Here is a 21,700-nt window from a genome sequence, read left to right as displayed (position 1 = left end):
TCTTTAATTTTTCTCCACTTTGTAGGCTCATTAAGAGGGGGCGCTTGGGTATAGGGTAGCCATAGGTGGCTGCCGCTGTTGACGCCAGTAGCTGTTGCAATAGGCGTCGCACTCTAGTGTTAATGTTAGTCAGGGATTATTAGAATGAAGCAGGAAGAAAGTATGCATCAAAGGGTTTGAGGAGGATGGCTGTAGTGCTTACCAAGTCTTCGGAGGGGGATTTGAACAGGGGATCCGGCCTTGGCCTCTGGACAGGCTCAGGACAGGTACACAAGCCTTTGTGCTTGTGCCTTTGTGCTTGTGCCTTCGTGCTGTGGGACTGCATGTGATTGGTGCAGAAAAGCGCACTTTGAGCCAATCTAGGCTCTGGATGCTGGCAGATGGTAGTCTTAGGCAGGGACACACATTTTGGTAAAGGAGGCAGCCTCGTGGATCCTTATAGCGGCGCAGGTCAATCCAATGGGTTACAGTGGCAACAGGAGAAATGCGGGTGCTTGACTGGATGGGATCTGATTTATATATTCATTTACACGAATATCGTAGCTTTCATCCGCGCAGTAGGCAGCTGTCCCAGCTGCTACTAGGAATAGCCTCTAAGCTTACCATGCAGCAGGCAGTGGTACAGCTGATGAGGCACTGCTCCGGCAGTGCTGTAGGGGAGCTCCTGCTCCTTCGGGGCTGTATGGTACAAACTATGCTATTGAAAGGAAGGATGCATTACTATATCATTGTATTGGTCATGCAGGGCAGGAAGTGTTCAAGAAGCTTCCAGAAACTGCTCAGCCACCAGATGCAAGCACATGGAACAGCTTGGATACAAGTATTGCTAAACTTGATGAGCATCGTGAGGTTGCAGAGAATAACACTTTGGCAAGGTATAATTTTGGTACGAGAGAACAGAAGAATGGGGAGAAGATAGAAGACTGTCACTGCTCTAAGGGGTTTAGTAGTTAAACGTAAATGTTGTCCACACTGTTACAGTGAAGATATCCGTGACCAATTAATGATTAGATGTTCTGATGACAAGATTATGGAAGGAGAGCGATCCCAATTTAGATACAACAATCGAAATAGCGAAACAAGTGGAGCCTTACGCCATTTGCATTAAACAACACAGTGTAGAAACTGATAAAGAATCTGGGGAGAAAAGTGCCACGGGTGTTTGTGCAGTTTTGTCTGCCAAGGGCCAAAGTCAAGGTGGGAGGAGCAATTGTGATAGAAACAATGATGCAGGCAGATCACGGGGCAGCAAAGGAAAGAAAGAGCTGGGAACCAAAAAGAAAAACGGGAAGATTGCGTAATCGCACCATGGGGCAACAATAGCAAAGATGCTTTAGGTGTGGAAGCACTAAGCATTTTGCCAACTCAAAAGTGTATGGCAGTGTACGTAGAATGTCGTTTATGAGGACTCGGGACATTTGGCAAAGTGTTGCAGGATGTCCAATAAACCTGGAAATGTACAAGGGAATGGGAGTGAGGACAAGGATTCGGACAGAGTATTATGGAGGTGTAAGAGATATTCAAGGTCAATGCTGTGATGGGAAAGAAATTGAGGAAATCCAGAGAAATGGTCTCTGTCAATGGTGGCAAAGTATTAATGCTAATAGACAGTGGAGCCGATTATGGACTTATTGGGAGAAACACTTGGGAGTCGAAGTTTAAATGCTGTGTTTTAAAAGAAGCGAGTGTCACAGCTAATGCCTACGGGGAGAATCCGATTCACATAACTGGGGAGTTACATGCTCAACTCAAGTTTCAGGGGAGAAGTGCCAGAAGCAAGGTGTATGTAGCCAATGTTGGCAGAGACTTACTATAGTAGAGTAGTCAAGCTGCACTGGGCATCAAGTTTGATCCCAATGCTGAGCACCCGGTATACATATCAGTTGTGAGTGGGTCTGTTGCAAGTGACAGTGGAACAGGAATTCAGTGTTGCTGTAAATAAAGAGATTTCTTCATGGGTGATGCAGATCTTTGCCAATAAAGTAGGGTATTTGAAGCATTTTGTGCAGAAGAACGGGTTGAGAAATGATGCTATTCCCATTGTGGCAAAGATGAGGACTGTTTCTTTACCCCTCAGGAAGGAGGTAGAGGGAGAACTTGAGCGAATGATAAAGGATAGTGTTATTGAACCACTGGTGACGTCGGAGTGGGTGAGTCCCATTGATGTGGCAATGAGGCTTTGCATTGATTTGAGAGGTTTGAGTGTGTGGATGAATTCCAGTTTGTAAAAAATCAATTGGTTATGGCTCCGTTGCTGAGTGGGTTCAGGAGTCAATTTAAGACCATGGTCTTCACTGATGCCAGTGAGTTAGGACTTGGGCGGTCCTGATGCAAGAGGATCCCGCAGGGAACACAAGCACAGTGGCCTTTGCATCTAGGACACTCAAAGATGTTGAAAAAAGCTATTCAGTCAACGAACAGGAGGCGCTGGCGGTACTGTGGGCTGTGATCAAGTTTAAGACATATTTGTTCGGCAGGCCTTTTGTCGTGAGGAAAGACCGTAAAAACGTTTAACAAAGGAGGATTAGATGCGAGTTTCCAGGCACATTGTAAAATGGGTAACTAGAATGCAAGGTCTGAATTTTGTAGTAGAACACATAAAAGGCAGGAAGAACGCGGTAGTTGGACTTTTACGCAAAGACCTGGTGGAGGAAGATTGTGATGATGTACAAGATTCTGATGGAGGGTTCAAAGACAAATTTGCTGTGGAAGAATGTTTAGATGAGGCGAAGTGGTTGTAAGCCTGTGACAGTGATGAGGTTTATCAGCAGGTGAAATGTTTTATCAAAGAAAATTGGCATTGTGATAATGATATGTAATGGAGGGATGACAATTTAGATCTTAAGAGGTTTGTCGGATCAAAAAGGAGTTGTATGTGAGGGGTGATTTAGTCTGTAGAGGGGAGCAGTTATTAGTTCCTGCAGATATGAGAGAAACCATGATCAATTTCGGTCACAGAGTTCCTTTCGGCATCTCTAGGACCAAATTGTTCGTTAGAGCAGACTTTTGGTGGCCGCAGATTATTTGGATATTGAACATGGTGTAGAAATGTGTAAGGAGAGTGACATGGTCTTCAAAACCAGGGCGGTTCCCACGGTAGTACCCTTTGTGCCAAAAGTGACGTGGAGGTGGTGGCCATTGTTTTGCTGGGGCCACTTAATTTGTCATGTGTAAGAGATATCTACATGGTAGTAGCTGTAGATGTATTGCCCAAGTGGCCCGAGGTAGGTGTCTTGAGAGCGATTACCACAGCTAAGGTGATTGAGTTTTTGGAAGGAGTGTTTTGTGAGAAGGTTTCCCCACCAATCTCGTCAGTGACAATGGGCCCCAATATACGTCTCTGGAGTTTGAATTATGGCTCAAGTCGTTGGACATTAAAACAAAAGAAGACGTCTACCACCCGCAAAGCAATGGATGTGTTGAAAGATTCAACTGGACCATAATGGATGGCGTGCGGAGGGCTGTCTCCAAAGGTGTGAATTGGAAGGATGATTTGTCACAAATAATTTTTCAGTATAGGGTCACGACCCATGGTACGACGGGGTAACTCCTTTTGAGCTTTGCAGGAGGTAGGAAATCCAACACTCCCCTCACACCAGGTTGGCTAGGGAAGTCTAGATTGGTAAGAGTTGACTCAGACAGTGAGTGATCGAATAAGGAGATGTGGTGAGATGGCCAAAGATGGGTATGATGAGATGGTGTGCAGCAAGTTCATGAAGTTTGAAAAAGGTGACAGAGTGAAGGTGGTGTTGGTAAGGAGAGGGAGGAAGTGGGATGTGAGATTTTCGCCAATCAAAGCGGTAGAGAAGGATCATGGGAATGCCGTGAGGATGTGTGGTGGCGAAGTGTGGTGTTGTAACTGCTAGTTACTTTCACTGTACATAGTTACATGTTCCAATTGTAAATAGGTGTCAATGCTTACAGTGTAGAATGCAAGGAGGCAATTCACATCCAGCAGAATTGTTATGACTTGAGGTTGATATTCCAGGTGGTCAGTTAAGAGAATCCCTGGAGGGGGAAACTGCAGTCCTTCTTGGATACTGGAATAAAGTTCCCAAGAAACTACTACAAGCCTCTGTCTTCATTCCAGTAACACTATAATAATATGGTGTACTGGTTGAAATTACAACTGTTAAAATGAAACAGGCATCAAAATTCTAATTGCAACTTGTCCACTACATCATTCCAACATCCTTGAAAAACATGTTACGTCTGCATGGCAACAGCTACTTAAAGATGGATGATTTAAATTATGCTGACTCAGTTGCCACAATATCCCCGGATTACAAACTGCATTAAGCAAACAAATAATGGACTATGAGACCTGCACCTGGCATAGCTATGTGTTGGGGTTTGGTGAGTGACTAGTACTTATGAGACCTGTGTGCAGGTTGAGCATTGCACTGGACCAGAGTCTTATCAGTGATGCTTGATTAGGCGACAGTTATGGTGAAGCACAGGACTCACAATGCACTTGCAATGTTGCTGGTATGTCTCACCAGGACCATTAGTACACTACGCTGCAACACCGGTCAACTGAAAACACATAGTTGGAAAAGACACTTGCTAGGAGATTGGTCAGTACAGCTCAACAGGACATATATTATACTTGCTGTAAATACAGGGGGCTCAGCTCACCCGGCTAGACCTTAGACTTGATGTGAATCTGTTCATGCTCACCAGTTCAGACATTAGACTTCACTGATTGCCACAAGGTGAAATAACTGGCTGTAATCCCTATATGTAGTGCTTACCTGGACAGAGAAGATATTAGCTGTGTGACTGGTATGCATGGACAGCAGCTTCTTATGCAGTAGAGGATCCCAGACGATAATGTGCTGATCATCAGAGCCTGAGGCCAGTAAGCTAAAAGAAGACAGGAGGCCCAGTGATTATGGGTGAGGGCACAGTATGCAATACAAACAGAATAACAGCCAGAAAGAAAGACAACGAGAGGCAGAGCACTATTAAGGGAATTGGAGGAGTATGTGCATGTTCGAGACTGGTGCACAGAGGGTAAAATGGGTGAATGGTAAAGTACTGAAATGGGACATACTCTCCCTTTTCGTTCCACTGCAGACAGTTGACGCAGCCAGAGTGACCCTGAGCAGAAAGAAACAGAGAAAAGGGGAGTTTTAGAAAAGATTTCAAACACCTTGCCATCCCCGATTGCCCGCCAACACTCGCTCACTCAATCCCTGACACTCCAGACTTAATGTGCACACACCACAGCGAACATTCAGAGGGCACTAGTGTTACAGCAGAATTCCATTTTGGGGGTTTCTGCTGTACCATTTTATAGGGCCCCTTTTCCACCTTTGGTTTCTAGGATCTTTGCCTTCTTTTTGGGGTCAACAGGACTTCTACAGATGTCCCCTGCCACTGCAATCCTTTTTGGGAAGATGGTCTTATGGTAGCCCATATGGCTCCAGGTACGAGGGTTCTTTTGAAGCATCCCATGTATGCCCAAGGGTGATTTTATAAATCTACCTTGGTTTAAGAGAGTAGGCTCGTGGTAGCTATAATTTAGGTTTGGCTTCAGCAGGGGTACAGATTGATTTGCCACATGATTAGCTCAATGGACCTTTTAGGTAGCCATTGGGGTACCAATGTATATTTTAGTCCAGAGATCAGCCACTTTGTTTTTGGGCGATTCATTTGTTTGGTAAATTCACAAAGGCCAACATGGGCCAAGCCCTGCACCCTCTACTATGGTTTAGACCGGCTTAGAATAGGTAAGCCACTACACATGATGTGTACTGGACATGAGCGTTGGCTGGTTTTTAGAGCCAGTCTGACTGGCTAGCCGCCAAACCCTTAAGTGAGTGACATTGTGTGATTGGAGGACTGGCTTATGCCCATGACTGTATATACTTAGGGAAGAGCGGACATTCGCATTATGCTGGGATTTTTAGAGGTATACTTAACTTTCCTGGATGCTTTTGCCACAAAGCTGTGCTCCTGCAATAGTAACACCAGGCTTGGCCATCCTGGCTGGGCCATGTGTCTTTCCCTTCACTCTGATTTTTGTTTTTTGGCTTCTGGACATCCTTCTTGAACCATCTTTCATCTGGCCCTGGTCCCTGCAGGCCTTGCAAATGCTTTATTCCACTAGACCTTAATTTTCCTGCACAACCTAATAGAGATGCAGTTAAACCATGGTGAATGGAGACAGAAATGTTACCAGTGCCTTCTGTAAAATGGTGCATGTCACCATAAACCCACCTCATATTTGGCCAATTGCTGACACCCAGAAGCCAGCCAAGTGAAAGATTTTACTGCAAAGTCAAATAAAAGTGTCAAAACATCCCAGAATTGCATTGTACTAGCCAGCAAGGTTGAGTACCATGCAAATGGTACTAGAAGTTCATAAAAACGAAATTGAGTGGTTGAGCAGAACTTGCAAGGCCTGCATTGGATGGGCTGGATGTCTTGTGTTATGATATGATATATTTTATTTGTATGTTGGGATCATTTCTGTACTGTTTTACCACAAGCACGGAAACTGCTTTCTTGAAAATCCGTGAAGACCTGCTCTCCAACCTTGATTCCAACACCCCGTGTCCTCATTTTACTTGATCTCTCTTCTGCCTTTGACAGGGTCAACCATGCCATCCCGCACAACCATCTCCGGGATAACCTGGGTATCATCGATCATGCCCTGGCTTGGCTGACTTAATTCCTCTCCGAGGTCCAACTTGGGTCCTTCCTCTCCTCTTTCTCTACCTGTGGTGTTCCCCAGGGGTCTCTCCCTGCCTGTTCAACCAATACCTGGAACTTCTTGCCCACTGCATTGCCGCTCTCTGCCCCAACTTTCAGTGTTATGCGGATGACACAACAAATGTTAAAGTTCCCTTCCATCACCTCTTCTCCTTCTCTCATCTCTCTGTCTGTCTGCTATCCAGGAGTGGTGTGCTGCCAATTATCTCTGCCTTAATGCCAGTAAAACGGAGATTCTCCTCATCGGCACACCTTCTCCCTCCTTTCCAGTCACTCTCTGGCCAGCCTCTCTTGTACCTCTTCAAGCTCCCACCTGTGAGGCTAAAAACATTGGGGTCATCTTCGATTCCACACTCTCATTCTCTCCTCACATCTCTGACGTCTCTAAGAGGTCACACTAACAGCTGCACCTCCTTCCTTTCCTCTCCTTCCCCCAGAACCTCACTGTCTCCAGAGCTCGGGTTCTCTCTAGGCTGAACTACTGCAACAGCCTCTTTCTAAATCTGCCTGCCTCTACTCTCCGCCCTCTGCATCTCATCCAAAACAGGACTGCGAGACTTGTCCTTGGCCTAAAGCCCAGGGATCATATTTCTCCAGGACTGAAATCTCTGCACTTGCTCCCAGTAAGGGCGAGGATTAAGTTCAAAACCCTCTGCATTGTCCACAAGGCCTTCTGGGGCCTGAGGCCTCAATACCTTCAACTATCTCTTCCTAAATATCTTCCTTCTCAAGCTCTTCACTCATCGTTTTAGGAGGATAGCTCAGCAGCAAGGTGCTTGCCATGGAAGCAAGACTAAACAGAGCAACACAGGTTTGATCGCCGGGTCCGCACTTAGATTATTTATAATGCGCTTAATACCCAGAGGTTTTCTATCATATATACGCCTTCAACTCCCTCGGGGTCAGTCGCTTCTCCAATCAACAAGATGGTGGTAGATCTCTTTCTTCTGCTGGGGCCTCCCTCTGGAACAGCCTCCCTGCTTCTCTGAATTTTGAGGAGAACCATCTCTGGTTCCGGAAGCACCTCAAGACCTTCCTCTTTGCTTCTGCTTTCTCTCCTCCTCTCCCATGCTGATCTCCTGGTTGAAACTGAAACTGCACTTGTTTACCTGGCTACCCTCTGATCTCGGGCCCATGTCCCCTCCCTGCCAGTCGCACTGCGGCACTGCCCCCCTGGCAACCCTTGCACTCAGCGACTGTTTCTGTATCCCTACAGCCCCCTACCAGCACTTGACACCCAAAGTCTGCCCTTACTCTTGCCACCAGCTGGCCGCACTTTTTATTTATTGTCTTATTTATTTTATTATTTATCTTTATTTTTTTTGTTACTGTTCTCCTATGTACTGCACTGCCCCCTCCCCGTTTCCCCCTGCACTTTTCCCCTTCCCCTGCACTTATGCAATATCAATGTCACCTGGCCTAGTAAGATGGCTGTCTCCGTCTTCCCTCTGTTCCCCCTCCCTTGCCGCTTCTTGAAACACTTGTTTATAGGTGCGTTATAAGTGCAAAATCATAACACAATTGTCTCAGAGTATCTTCCTGGTCAGGTCATGTTGCCACCTTCCCGGAGAGAGATGGGACACGACTGCCCCAGCTCAGCTGTTAATCTGGGCAGTCCTGGGTCATTTCCACTGTTTCCTTAGTGGGAACGTTCTGGATGGCTGCTCCTCTTTTCCGTTCGAGCCATCAAGATCCACTTGATCGTGTTTCTCCATCTTCCTCGGCTCTTCCCAGTCGTCATTTTCACTCCTGCCTGTTGGGTCAGCCTCATGGGAAGGCCCACAGTGGTTCTTTTGAGCTGTGTGGGTTTAGGTCATTAATGGTGTGGGGCTCATGTCCCTCAGTGAACGGCTCCTGTAACTCGATCTGAAACAGAAGACTTTGACTCATTGGTTGTTTCGCCCTTCCAGAGTAGTGTTCTCCAAAACTGCCGCTCCTTATCTTACTTCTGGATCCTGAGTTGGTGGGTTATTCTTGAAACATACTCAGGGGTACCCTGGTCCATGGTCCTACGGTTTGCTACAGACTTACACTGGCAGGAATCCTGCCCTACCTCCGATCTTCCAAGGAGTTCTAGGTCTCGTAACAAACTCTTCGAAGGGGTCTCCTCTGGCGTCCGCTGGGGTAGATTGCGTACTTCTCTGCACTGATGGTGTAGAACTAAGACGTACATGACTTTTCTCCATAACCATAGCTGTGCCTACAGACTTTGCCCTATTATAGCCTATGGTGAACATTTACCGCCTTGAAAAAGCCCACATAATTGACTTCAGGGTACTTAACTGAACACTGGCATTTTGTTAGAGTCCCCGAGCACCCCTTGTGTTGCCTATAATAGACTAACATTAGCATGTACATCTTGTTATAATGGATGGCTAGAATCTGGCCTGGTGGACAGATTTTAGGAGGCCATCCTTTTGATAGCAAATAGGGAACTTTGACAGGTTTGCCAAAACCCAATCAAGTTATGTGGATGAGCAGTCAAGGCTTATTTTCAGGAGTGTGTGAGTGGAGTCAGTGGCCCTCAATGAGTCCACACAGTATGGCACATAATAATTCAATGTAGACTGAAGTATAAAAATACAGTTCTTTATTATAGGTCTTCTGAACACAGTAGAAAATGAATCTAGCAGATACTATTATCGCACAACACTAGGATACAAATATATACAGCCACCATTGGCTCAAATATACAAAAAATTACGTATTCTCTCGTCATAAGCAGATGGCAATTTTAATGGACAAACCAAAATTGGCATAACTAAAGCGATGTATACTTTGACAAATTAACATTTCGAAAGCTTTGTCGGATAGACCTTTAGCATATATTTTGATAAAATTATACTGCTGCGGATCACTTAAAAATAAATCTAAAAAGACTTGAGTAATGGGCAATATACTAATGGAGTGGACTGCAGTATAGATGTATTTGGGTGACATTATTTCATATAAAAACACACTGCACATGCATTAATGGCAGCCATAGAATTAAAAGTACACAAGCAGCTTGGATCCATAAATGCCCTTTCTCCAATCCACAAGTGGATTCAGTATCGGTGGACTACTGTTGACTTACAGAGTTTAGTACCTATGGTTCTATATAGATTGGAGACCTGGAGCACATTGGATTAAAAATGGCTGGACAGACGTGAGGGGATAATATTGTGATGCATTGAGGTATTGCAAATGGGAGTCCCTGTTAGTATGAGACGTGAGCTTGTTCGGACCTCCTCGAGTACTGTGGTAAAAAACAAGACAGGGATCTTTATGGCTCCACATTGCCAAGCAAAAGGATACTCCTAGTTTTGGACTAGTGAAAGAAGAAGTTAGTAATTCTAAAAATAAAAAGCTCGACTAAGTAAGTCACAAAGGGACTTTTTTTGGACAGACGGATCTCAAAGAAAATATCCATTAGTTGACATCTCCACTACGAAAGAAGGACCAGAGCTGGCACTACCACAGTAAAAGGGAACATGCGATCAGGTACTCGTCCCTATAACCTATGGTTGTGCAAACATAGATGCTCAGGAGAGCTCAAGGATACTTAAGGAAATGTCTTTGCCCTCTGGTAAGAAGATTTCTTTTGTTGGCTAGGCTAAATCAGCTACTGTGTTTTGCTGCTGAGGGAGCCAGGCGACATCCTGAAAAGAGAGAACTTGCCGATGTGTCACGACATTAACAAGATAGAGAACCTTGGGCTTGTTCCAACTATTTGCGGCGCGATAAGGGAAGAATGATTAAAAATTCTAAATGAATTTGTCTATAATAAGACTTTGAGTAGCCTATCATTTTGGGGCAGATGCCTACTGGAAAATGTCCCTGCATTGACAATTGCACTTCACAATTTCTGAAAAGCAGTTTTAAATGTGATGAAAAGCTGTAATATTTATGAAATGCACTTCAAAAAATAGAAAGTTAAATTTGAAAGGAACTTTTTAAAATTACAGGTAATTTGCATAACTAGCTACTTCGTACTGCTTTGTAGTAGTTATGTATCAAATTCTTACGTTGATTTTACCTTTAGGAAACAATGTTATAAAAGATGAAGTATGGCAATATAAGGAATATTTAAGTGCACAAAGTATGATCCCTAGGTTGAGATCATTTAACTGAGTGTTTGTCGATGGTAATTTATTGGTGAGTGATTAACTGTAGAGAACTTGTTTATTGCGCTGTAATGTATTTGTATTATAGTCATTTTTTAAAATAACATATTCAGCAAAACAGTAAGTAGTTTAGATGCAGTAAACGATGGAAACAGATCACAAGACAATACCCTAACTTAAGAAGTCCAAAGCCTAAGATGAACGGGGCCTTGTGCCCAGTTCGGAAGATTATTCTTTTCCAAATCTTTCCCTCCCTGTCCTGAGCCTACCAGCACTACTGCTTGGCTATCTGGAATATTTTTCTGAATCCAGAGTTGAGAGAGACCTTTCTTTCTCACCCTTCTCTGCATGTACTTTGGTTTTGCGTTCACTGGACCACTCTCACAAGGACCCAGTAAAGAGGAGTTCCCCCCCCCCCTTAGACTTTTAGAGCCTCACTCTTTCCTATGGCAGCACCCCCACCATAGGGAGTAAGCTGCCAGGAAGTCTAGGGTCCCTACTGCAATGTTGTTGTGGGTTCACTAGGGTACCCCCAGGCTCCTCAGTGCAGGATAGTCCCCTCCTTTTTGTGACTTTTTTTAAACCATTTGCGGCACAATCCATCCTCAATGGAGTGCTATGAGGACACTTTGGTTTTGTATCCCCCCCAAACTTTGCTGGCAGTGACAAATTTGTTACTACCCAGGCATCCCCTGAACAGGCTGGTGGCAATCGTTACTTTGTATCCTATTTTGCAAAAACATTGATCACGGCTGTTGCTGCAGCCGTTATATTGCAGTATAGGGGACCATAAACCCAAAATGTCTCTCCTTGTCGTTTTAAGTCCAATTGAAGTAGCCCTGTCCTTTGTTGCCCGTTCTTCCTTCCGAGGTGGGGAAGGACACTTTCCTTCCATGCACCTTAGCAGAATTCTTGCAGAAAGCCTGCAAAGGTTGCCCTTTGTGTGTGTGCTAGCAGGAAGTGGGGAGGGATCGCCCAGATCCCAATACACATTCCTCCAGGAGACCGGTCTGTTGCTGGGGAAAATTTTGGAAGGCTGGCTGTCCCCAACTGGACAGCCACCTTCAAGGTTTAATGTTGATTGTGTCCCTATAGGGGGGCTGGGGTCAACCCGACCCCCTGTTTTGGATATGAGACGAGCTGGATCCAGGAATACCAGTCGACCACTGGACCAGAAGAGAACGGACGACGACCGAGGGACGCCAGAAGAGTGCACCCTTGACCAATTCTGGACCAGTAGATAACAATGTCACGCACCAGGACCTTCTGATCAACAGAGAAGACCTAAGCGAGGTGCCTTCCTTGCCAAGACTGGTGGGACCAACCAGTCACCTGTCCTGCTCGAGGTTGGACACCAGGTTTCCGCTGCTGGAGCGTGCACCGCTGCACTAGCCTGTAAGGACCGAACCTAGCCAGCTTCAGTTGCATGGGCTTCCGGCTGCCCAAACGGCTGGAACTCAACGTGGACATCTTAAAGGCTCTGCTGGGGCTCTAGAAATCCTATGGGTGACCCTTCACCAGAATGGCCTGCAGGAAAACCAGAGTTTGACGTGTCCCCTGACCTTGTCCGGGGTCCATGCTAGGAGCAAATCTGTGAAGATCTCTTCAAGGGTCCCCTCTTCATTGTGGAATCAAATCCAGGTGTCCCGCCTACCTTCTGAGGCCACCAGAGGCTCCTAAACACAACCATCCTCGAACGCGTGAACAGACATCCCTGTCCGACGACTTCAACAGTGAGCCTTGCTTCTTCCAGCGATTTGCGATTGCCTGGGCCTATTCCTAACTTTCAGGGAGTTTGAGGGGCTGTGATTGCTTACATCTATTCACCTGCCCCACACTCCATAGTGTTTTCATTGGGCAGAAAGTCCAGCTTACTTTAGCACTATCTGGGGCAGACCCAGGGCGGTGGTGTCCAGGTCAGTACTTCTGTGGGTCCTCCTTAAGACACCAAGGGGGGGTAGTTGCTCCTCTTCAAACCAGAACTGGATTTAAGGTTTCTTAAATTGCCCGTGTCCATTGATTTCTATGGCCTGCATTGACTAAACGTTTTACTGTACCGGCCTAAACTGAGAGTGTGTCCCCCCAGACTACTCACCTCAACCATCCAGAATCTTTTTTGACAACTAAAGGATCTTCAGAGACTTGGGGTAGACTAGGTTTGGACAGCTAAAAAGTATAAGCTATTTCGCCTGCCTGTGAGATAACTTTGCTTGCTCCCTACTTTGAAAGTTTGCATTTACCATCTATGTACTATGCTAAAGTACTTTAAAAGTAGTGTGTAGCCCATATGGGTGACCAACTGATTTGTATATTTGTGATAAATTATTGTTACCTACCTTATATATTAAGTGTGTATTGGTGTAATAAGAGTGGCATTTTGATAACCTACCTGTGTGGGTCTTTCACTTAACTGTTCTGATAAGTGTTAATTATACTACACAACAGTGCCCCCTTCCTCCTTAGTTCAGCCATGCTGCTTGGTCATGCTACTACAGTGAGTGGCTTTGCTCAACAGGGGTTGTAAGAAACTTTGCTAACTCTAGGTTTGCTTTTCCAAGTCCTATCTCAGATATAGACACTTTTAAAAACCCTCCTAACATGCCCAAATGTCACAGGAGTCAGTGTTTCTAACTAGTATGAAGTCTCTGTAGATAGGTTTCAATAAGCTTGTGTTGGTGACAGTTTAAAGGTTCTACAGATATTTTACCAGAGGCAAGTATGTGTTTTCCCTTTTTTCAGACCCAAGGCAGGATACTCGTCTAAGGGTCGACCGACCAAAAGGTGATTGGAATGGAATAAGGAGACAAAAGCACTTGTTCCTAATGTTGTCCTATTGAGGAAGGAGGCAGCGGGAACGATACCTCTTCAGGACACTTCACAGGAGGAAAGCGAGTTCCAGCGACTGTCTCCACACACAGGTGAGAGGAGGCATCCTTCCATTCGCGGTCACAGATGCTGCTCCAGGATAGGTTTCCGTGAAGATGGAAAGCTGAAATTCAGGAAGGCTACTAATAGCACAAGCTGACGACCACTGAAGTTCGGGACTCAAATGCAGTATGGCGACGCTTCTGACGATGTATCCCACAAGAAGGCTGGCCAGTACACAGGGCAGTCCAGAGACATTTCTGTGGGCTCCGAAGAGCAGGATCCTTGAGAAGGTGTAGAGACTAGTTGGTCCCACTAGTCCAAGGGCTGAAAAAACGCTCAGGTTCTTCGGAGATCAAGCGGAGGTGCAGGGCTTCACCAAGCTGACTACTGGAAGGGATTCTGGACCATTCCAAGATTCTTCTTTAGAATGTTAGCAGGGTACTTTTCTTTGAGGGATTTGTGACTCCAAGGATAATCTCAAGAAATGGCTGCCGTGGTCACAGTCACACACACACACACACACACACCCCCCCCACCCCATCCCCCCCCAAAACCCACGAAAGTAGCAGCTTTCACAGACAAGTGCATAACCTTATTATGAATTTCCTGATATGGCAAGGCATGAAGAAGTCCAAACAACAAGATGGCCAAAGAAGCAGGCGTAAATCTTGTGGCACGGCCAGTTTAGGGCACTAGCCACCTTTATTAGCCATATGCGGTAAACGCAAAATGTGCACACTAAAAATAATGCAAGCATGGTCAAAATGTATTTGCTGCCACCAGCTTGTCTTTAGGCACGTACAAAATGAACACAAAAATCTGCACTGCAAGGTGCTGTGTGCAATGGTGAAAAGTACAAGATTTAAAAAGGGAAACAAAATTTCCCAGTACTGATAGTCGGAAGGACTGATCTGTTTCCCCATAAAATATGAGCAAAAGGGGAGGGAATCTGAAGGCTCAGTAGTGCAACAGGAAAAGGGTAAATATCGGTTCACTGACAGCAGACTGTTCAGCACACATCAGGATAGAAACTAAAGTGTTACTTACAGAAAGTTAAAGGGCACAATGGGTCAATGAAGCATTCCAATTAAGGTGGATAGTGCTGCAATGTAAAAACAAAAAGGTAGAAGGAAAATGGAAGCGACTCCAAGCACTGGTAAACATGAAGTGGGTTCAGCAGGAGAGTGATTCAAAAGGACCCCCTCACCCCAAAAATCAACTCACTTGCCAAACTTTCAGAAAAAAAATGAGCCAGTAAATATTCTGAGATCTCAAAGGAATGGGGATGAAAAAGGAAAAATCTTTGCCAACAGTCTGCCTATTTTCAGTACTTCAGTGTAAATGTGTAGATGGATGCGGACTCTCAAAGTGGCAAAAAAAAACCTGAACAGGTTATCATTCCATGTTCTTTCTAGAGAGGGGCGCCCGCTAATGTTTTAGACTTCATAATAAAATTAATATTCTTCAGTTAGTATTTTGTGTGGACAATCCTTGATTGTGGGCTTTGTTGGATGACGGTCTGTACTTTATGGCCACCCCTCTTAAGAGTGAAGGTGGGCTTACATTACCAATAATAATAATAATAATATCTTCTACTATATAATAAAAAGGCCACATGTATGTTTCTCTGATGCAGTCATGCGCAGTAGAGGCTGCCCAAATTAACAGAATGCTCCACTAGAGGGAGCTGTTGCCTTAGGCTGTACAGTGGGCCAATTCGCATAGCTTCGCCTGTTGTCTCCGCTAGAGGGAGCTGTAGGCTTAGGATCTATAGTGGTCCTACTGTGTAAATGAAAACCTGCGCCTTGGCCTGTGTACACGGGCCTGTAAACTAGTATATAATATAATAATTGTAAAGTCAGCCATATCTTGGTGGAAACCCCTGTCTAACACTAAAGGCTGTTTTTCTAAGCCCTCACCAGAGAAATATCTTTATAGCACTAACACATTGGCTAACTCCTATGGTGTGTTAAAGACATCACACGTAGCTCTCAATTAATTTACTTTAATCAGGACTGCCTTAATCCAGTCTGGTTTTTCTGCCAACATCCCTTGGAATCTGGGATCTGTAGTGTCGTTTTCCTATTATAGATAGGGCCTACCAGTTCCATCACGTGATGCGTCATTCATTGCCAAAAGTGCAGAAAGCAGTAATGGTTGCTCAACTCATTCACACGACTTTTGCCAAGAGGTCTGACCAGCGGATAGTCTCCGAAGAGTGTCAACTGGCCCTACTTTATTAAATGGAAATAATGGAATCTAACTCTTCTGTGTTAACTGGAATAAAACAATCTGGCCCTGCATTGTTAACTGGGAATAATAGATTATTGTCCTATTTTAGGCCCGTTAGAATCTGGCAAAGCTGTGTTATATGAATGTAATGGAATGTGTCCCCTATGCTCTCCTCGAAAAGTGTTCATTAAATGCTATCAGGGCCAGGGCCAGGGCCAGGGCCACGTTACTGGCCCAAAACTACCATCAGCCCCTAATCCTCCAAAAGCGTCTTTGGGACTGCCAGATCCTCCTGTGAAGTGGTCTTTAATAAAAACAAACATGTTTGGCTTATGGTCTGTGCATTAATCAGATTCATTCATTTTATAAAAATGTAATGGGCAGAATAGCAAATCTCCCTTGTAAATGAGTCTGTAACCTTTTAAATTTAGACCCAAATTACCAGTTTAAATGTGCAACACAATTTACCACCCTCTAACTAAACCGCTCCAAGATTGTTAGGTGGAAGAAACCGAACATTCTGTCAGCACAGTACAAAATCTGTATGTGTGGAAACGTAGCTGGGTGCTTTGAGGTCAGGTGGTGGAGTTTACAAAGTGGTTTTGGGTGGACCAGAGGAGTGTGGCAGATACTGCCTTTGCATCGTGTCTGTTTAAATTTGTCAAGCGGTTTTGATAGTTGCCTTACGCATTGACAGGTTTGCGAACAAGGAGAGCCAACAAGACTGTCTCTTCACCCAGGACTTTTGACAAAAACAAAAGCTGTCACTGCCCCTGAGAAATGACACTGCATTAGCTTCCAGGCTAAACGTTCACACACCACTAGCTGTTAAAGAATAGCCCAACAAATGAGGGCGGGGGACGATCTTCAGTCCAACCATATATTCTGATCTCATTCACGATTTATGAGAAATCCATCCTGTATCAATCAAACCAACCAGCCATCTTTAAAAAAAAAAAAATCTTTTCGGGAGCCTTTTTGAATAAATATCTGGCTTTTCATTCAATCATTCATCTGTAACTGTATTAGATCACGCTACATGGTATGCTTGTTCTCGCAACTCTTCTGAAGGAGGCTTCTTCTCAGACCAGATGGCAGAAAGGTAAGCAGAACGGTGACTAAGGAGTTATGATTTACCAAGCTAATGACAAGCTGAACCTGACTTTTGGATGGAGACCAAAGGGTAAGTATGCCGTGGGAGGCAAACAAAACATTGCATCGCAACTCTTAATATTATGACACAGTAAAAACCTGTGCATCATCTATATTAATGAAAGGGACACTCATACCATTGGAATCACTGCAATCACCTCGGGAGTTAAGTCTCTAATAGATTCAGTCCAAGTGTAAATGGTATTTAACAGAAGAATATCTCCTCCTTAAGCTGAGCTATTCAACAGCTCTGTGGCGATATGACAGGAAGCAGTAGCTTGCCCGTATTGCCAGTTACTTCTGTGCTGTTGTGCATTCTAAACGTTAGCAGACATCCCTGTACAAACACAGTATCCTCACCACATTATACCACAGACTTTTTCTTACCATCTGGAAAATCAGAAAAGTATAAATTGTGCACATTATGACCATTCTTAAAATGTCAAAAAAAACTATGCTAGTTAGTACTGAAATTAAATGTTTCCTTAAAACCCAGAATTGCATGCAACAAAACACTAGTGTCCACAACAAGACACCAAGATCAGCGACTCTCCATACCCATGATCTTACCTGCAGCTCTGCCTCCAGGCCCAGGCGTCGGATGAAAGGATCTGTAACATGGTAACGGCGCTCGAACCGCACTGCTCCCTTCTCCTGCTCAAGAAAGACGCACACAAAACAAAATTTGGAGAACAGATCAGTAGAGTTTCCCAGCCCTCATGCGGCCCAGGAATTGGGGCAGTGGACCCTGAAGAGGGGGTTTAATCATCTTAATACTGATATTTGCTGTGTCAAGGGTCCTTAATTTGGATGCTTAGTAGTGCTAAGGAGGTCCCTTCTCATCCATGCCCAAGCGCTAAAGCCCCTTTCACCACCTCTTACCAACAGATACCAACAGTCTAGTTTACCAGTTTTATTCATGGACTCTGGTACCTGAGTTTGTTACAAAGAAGTTGGTAATTGCAAGATTCTGCTCTCGTCTTCAAGGGATGCAGTACCTAACTGGTTTGATTTGACATATGGATTTATAAGGAAGTTACTTACCTGTAACTGTTATTCTCCAGCATGGGTCTGGATTCACATGCTCACAAATATTCCCCATCGTAAAGCTGGGAATCCTCGGTAAAAGAAAAAACAGTTTCAATTTGGTTTATAGGAGAAAGACAGTTTGTAAACCAATCACTGAGCTCAGCGTCATATTGCCCCCAGTCAATGACTGTCCACTCTCTAAGCCCCTCCTCTGGCAGCCATCTTCAGATTTGGTAGCACATACAGTGGCAATATGACGAAGAAGAGCCACAGAGGGGCCGGCGGAAGGGTTTGCATGTGAATCCATGCCAGACACATGCTGGAGAACAACAGTTACAGGTAAGTAACTTGTTCCTTCTCCAGCATGGAGTCTGGCATGGATTCACATGCTCATGAATAAAGAATAGATAGCAGTACATCATTACACAACCACGGGGGTTGGCAAGGCTCAACGGAAGCAATTACGGTTACCTCCTCACCAGGCTCACCTTCAAGCGAACAGGTTGCGTAGCACTGCTTGGCTGACCCTGGACTCCTATCTGGAATCCCTGTCGACACAGTAGAACCTCGTGAAGGTGTACAGCGACCTCCATGTAGCCGCCCTGCAGATGTCCAGCAGGGGCACACCAGACAGGAACACTGTTGTCGCAGCGATCGCTCAGGTAAAACGGAATCTGGGATTGCCATGCAGCGGTTGGTTCGCCAACCGGTGACAATGAGTGATGCAGCCGAAGAGCCACCTGGAAATGGAGGCCTTGCATAAGGCCTCATGGTTCACAGTACCAAAGTTCACAAAAAGCTGAAGTCTTCCGGAAACTCTTTGTGTAGGCAACATAAAACTTCAGCGCTCGAGCCACATCCAGCGAGTGCAAAGTCCTTTCAGCCGGCGACAAAGGCATCAGAAAAAACACAGGCAACACCAAGGGTTCGTTGAGATGAAATTCCGACAGAACCTAGGCCACAAAGGAGAGGTGCGTACGCAGCACCGCCATCTCCTCATGGAAAGTCAAATAGGGCTGCTTACAGGACCGGGCCTGGATCTCACCCACTCTCCTAGTAGAGGTGATGGCCACGAGGAAAGCTGTCTTCCAAGACAGGAACTTGAGAGACGCTTGATGCAAAGGCTCGAAGGGGGCCTACATGAGCCTAGTCTGCACCACGTCGAGTTCCCACGACGGGACAGGAGCCTTCACCGGCGGGAACAATCGGAAAAGTCCTTTAATTAACTGTTTCACTAGAGGGTGTGATCAAAGAGAAGACTGTCCCGGAGACCTGGTGTAGCGTGAGATAGCTGCCAGATGAACTTTGATGTAGGCTTGCGCCAGCCCCAACTTAGCCGACGACAAGTACAGTAGAACTTGGGGGGCCATGACCCTCAGAGGGTTAATCTTCTGCAGCTGGCACCAAGTTGCGTAACACTTCCATTTGTGCCCGTAGCACTGAAGAGTTGGCAACACCCTGGCCCGGCAGCTCGTTACCACCGAACTCTAACGCTGCAGGAGCCAGGCATTCAGGTTCAGCGATCCTGGGTTGTGGTGCAGGATTGCCCTGCCTTCCCTGTCGACCACTAGTAGCTTGACTGGAGGTGCTGCTGACATGCGGAGAAGGTCTCGGTACCAGATCTGCCTCGGCCACGCTAGTGCAACGAGAAACATGCTGCACCGCCACCATCCGAGTTGACTGATGACCCATAGTAGTAGTGGCAACGGAGGAAACATACAGGAACAGGCCTTCCCACAGGAAAGAGAATGCTTCCGCCATGCTCTCTGGCTGGGGAAACGTGCTGGTAAACCTCTGGCACATGGTGTTTGTCGACGTTGCGAAGAGATCAATCTGGGGACTGCACCACCTGCAGAAGAGGCTGTTCACTTCACTTCATCCTGCCGAAGCACCCACATGTGGCAAGAGTGCAGCTCCCTGCTGACAAGAGTAAGCGATGGTGTTCTTTACTACGGTGGGGTGAAAAGGTTGGAGAAACATCCCCTGTGTGACGGCCCAGTGCCACTGCTCCTGCGCTTCTCTGGAGAGCACCAGGGACCTGGTGCCCCCCTGCTTCCTGATGTAAAACATTATGGTGGTATTGTCCGTGAAGACCCTCACCACCTTGCCTTTGAGGGATGGAAGAAATTGAAGAAATGACTTGAGGGCCCAAAACACTGCCCACAGCTCCAGGACTTTGATGCCACAGAGCTCTGGCATTGAGACTTCTGGTGTGGGTTCCCCAGCCCTCCAGTGAGGCATCTGTTATGACAGTCTCCCGGTAACGGGGGTGGGGGGGTCTGGAAGTCTGTTCCTCCGGCAATGTTGGAGCGCACACCCCACCACCTTATCGCTCGACGAAATCCTCGTCGAGCAGAATCCTGTCTTTGAAACTTCCGGATACCTGGATCCAACGAGCGTCTAGGAATTCCTGAAGTGGTCGCATCTGCAACCTGCAGAGCCTGATCAGGTAGATGCACAACATCATGCAGAGCAGCGACTTGATGGTCCTCACCATGGCGATCTTCAGTGCGAACAGCTGTTGATCCTTGCCCAAGAAGGCTGCTATCCTCTCTCCCATGGGGGCCGCTAGGCAGGAGACTGTTGAGTCTGGCCCCCAAGGAACAGCAAGTCCTGAAATGGAGTCAAGCAGGATTTTGCATTGTTCACAGAGATCCCCCAGATCCATCAGCAGCTGGACGGTCCTCTCTGTGCGGTCGACTGCGATGTCCCTTGACTTGGCCCAGACAAGCCAGTCGTCGAGATACGGGTACACATGTATCCCTTGTAGTCACAGATGGGCCGTCACAGGTGCCAGGCACTTTTTAAAGACTCTGGGCACCAACCTCAGTCCGAAAGGAAGAGCCTTGAACTGGTAGTGCTTCCCTTGAACGACGAAGCATAGGAACACGCGATGTTTCCTGTGAATGGGGACGTGGCAGTAAGCATCCTCTAGATCCAACGACTACAGGAACTCTCCCTCCTCCAGTTGGCCGAGCAAGTGTTGCAACTTGACCATCCTCAATTTTGGGGACTTGATGTACTTGTTGAGTCGTCGTAGGTCAAGAATGGACCTCCATCCCCTGGTCTTCTTTCTTGCTAAGAAGTATCTGGAGTAAACTCTAGAGCCCTGGAGTCGCTTTGGAACCAGCTCTATCGGCCCTTTTTTTTAACATGGCCGAACCTCTAGCAGCAGCTGAGGGATGTGTTGTTCCTGCCGGGCCACCGGTGGTATTCGCAGAAACTCCAGAGATCATCCGTGGGCGAGAGCGTCCAGCACTATCGATCCGTGGAGAGGTTTTCCCACACGCTGACGAAGTCGCCACCCGCCCTCCCACCGGAGCGTTGGGTGGGGGCCCGATGTCACGGCCGCTTTGGTCCTGCGTGGAGGCTGGTTTGTCGCCTTGGGAGCCTTGACAACGACAGCGGCCACCTCCGAAGGCCTTGAAGTCGCCCCCTATAGGAACAGGATGGCTGGCAGTAAAAGGACGAACCCCCGCCGAAACCTTTCGAGGATCTGCCCAACTTCCATCCTGAGGAACGAAAGGACAGATGGTGCTGTTGCAGCGTGCCCAGGGTACGGGCCGTCTCTGTGCCGGTTTTGATGTCCTGGA

General features: G+C 46.2%; 1 protein-coding gene across 5 annotated transcripts in view; it reads right to left on the bottom strand.

Annotated features, from left to right (window-relative positions):
- The window catches only part of WDTC1 (WD and tetratricopeptide repeats 1), a 1,302,054-nt gene that overhangs the window by 1,097,281 nt on the left and 183,073 nt on the right, over positions 1-21,700 (bottom strand). For all 5 annotated transcript variants that reach the window (XM_069622886.1, XM_069622890.1, XM_069622889.1 and 2 more), the window contains 3 exons: positions 17,649-17,732; positions 5,057-5,103; positions 4,755-4,866 (listed from right to left, as the gene is read on the bottom strand). In XM_069622886.1, the coding sequence (XP_069478987.1) occupies positions 4,755-4,866; positions 5,057-5,103; positions 17,649-17,732 (243 nt within the window). The remainder of the gene's footprint in view (positions 1-4,754; positions 4,867-5,056; positions 5,104-17,648; positions 17,733-21,700) is intronic.

This window comes from Ambystoma mexicanum, chromosome 11 (genome assembly GCF_040938575.1).
Source record: "Ambystoma mexicanum isolate Mex_15411 chromosome 11, UKY_AmexF1_1, whole genome shotgun sequence".
In the NCBI taxonomy this organism is placed as follows: Eukaryota; Metazoa; Chordata; class Amphibia; order Caudata; family Ambystomatidae; genus Ambystoma; species Ambystoma mexicanum.
The sequence above is the reverse complement of the archived record's forward strand: the minus strand, read 5'-3'. Positions and strand labels throughout refer to the sequence as shown.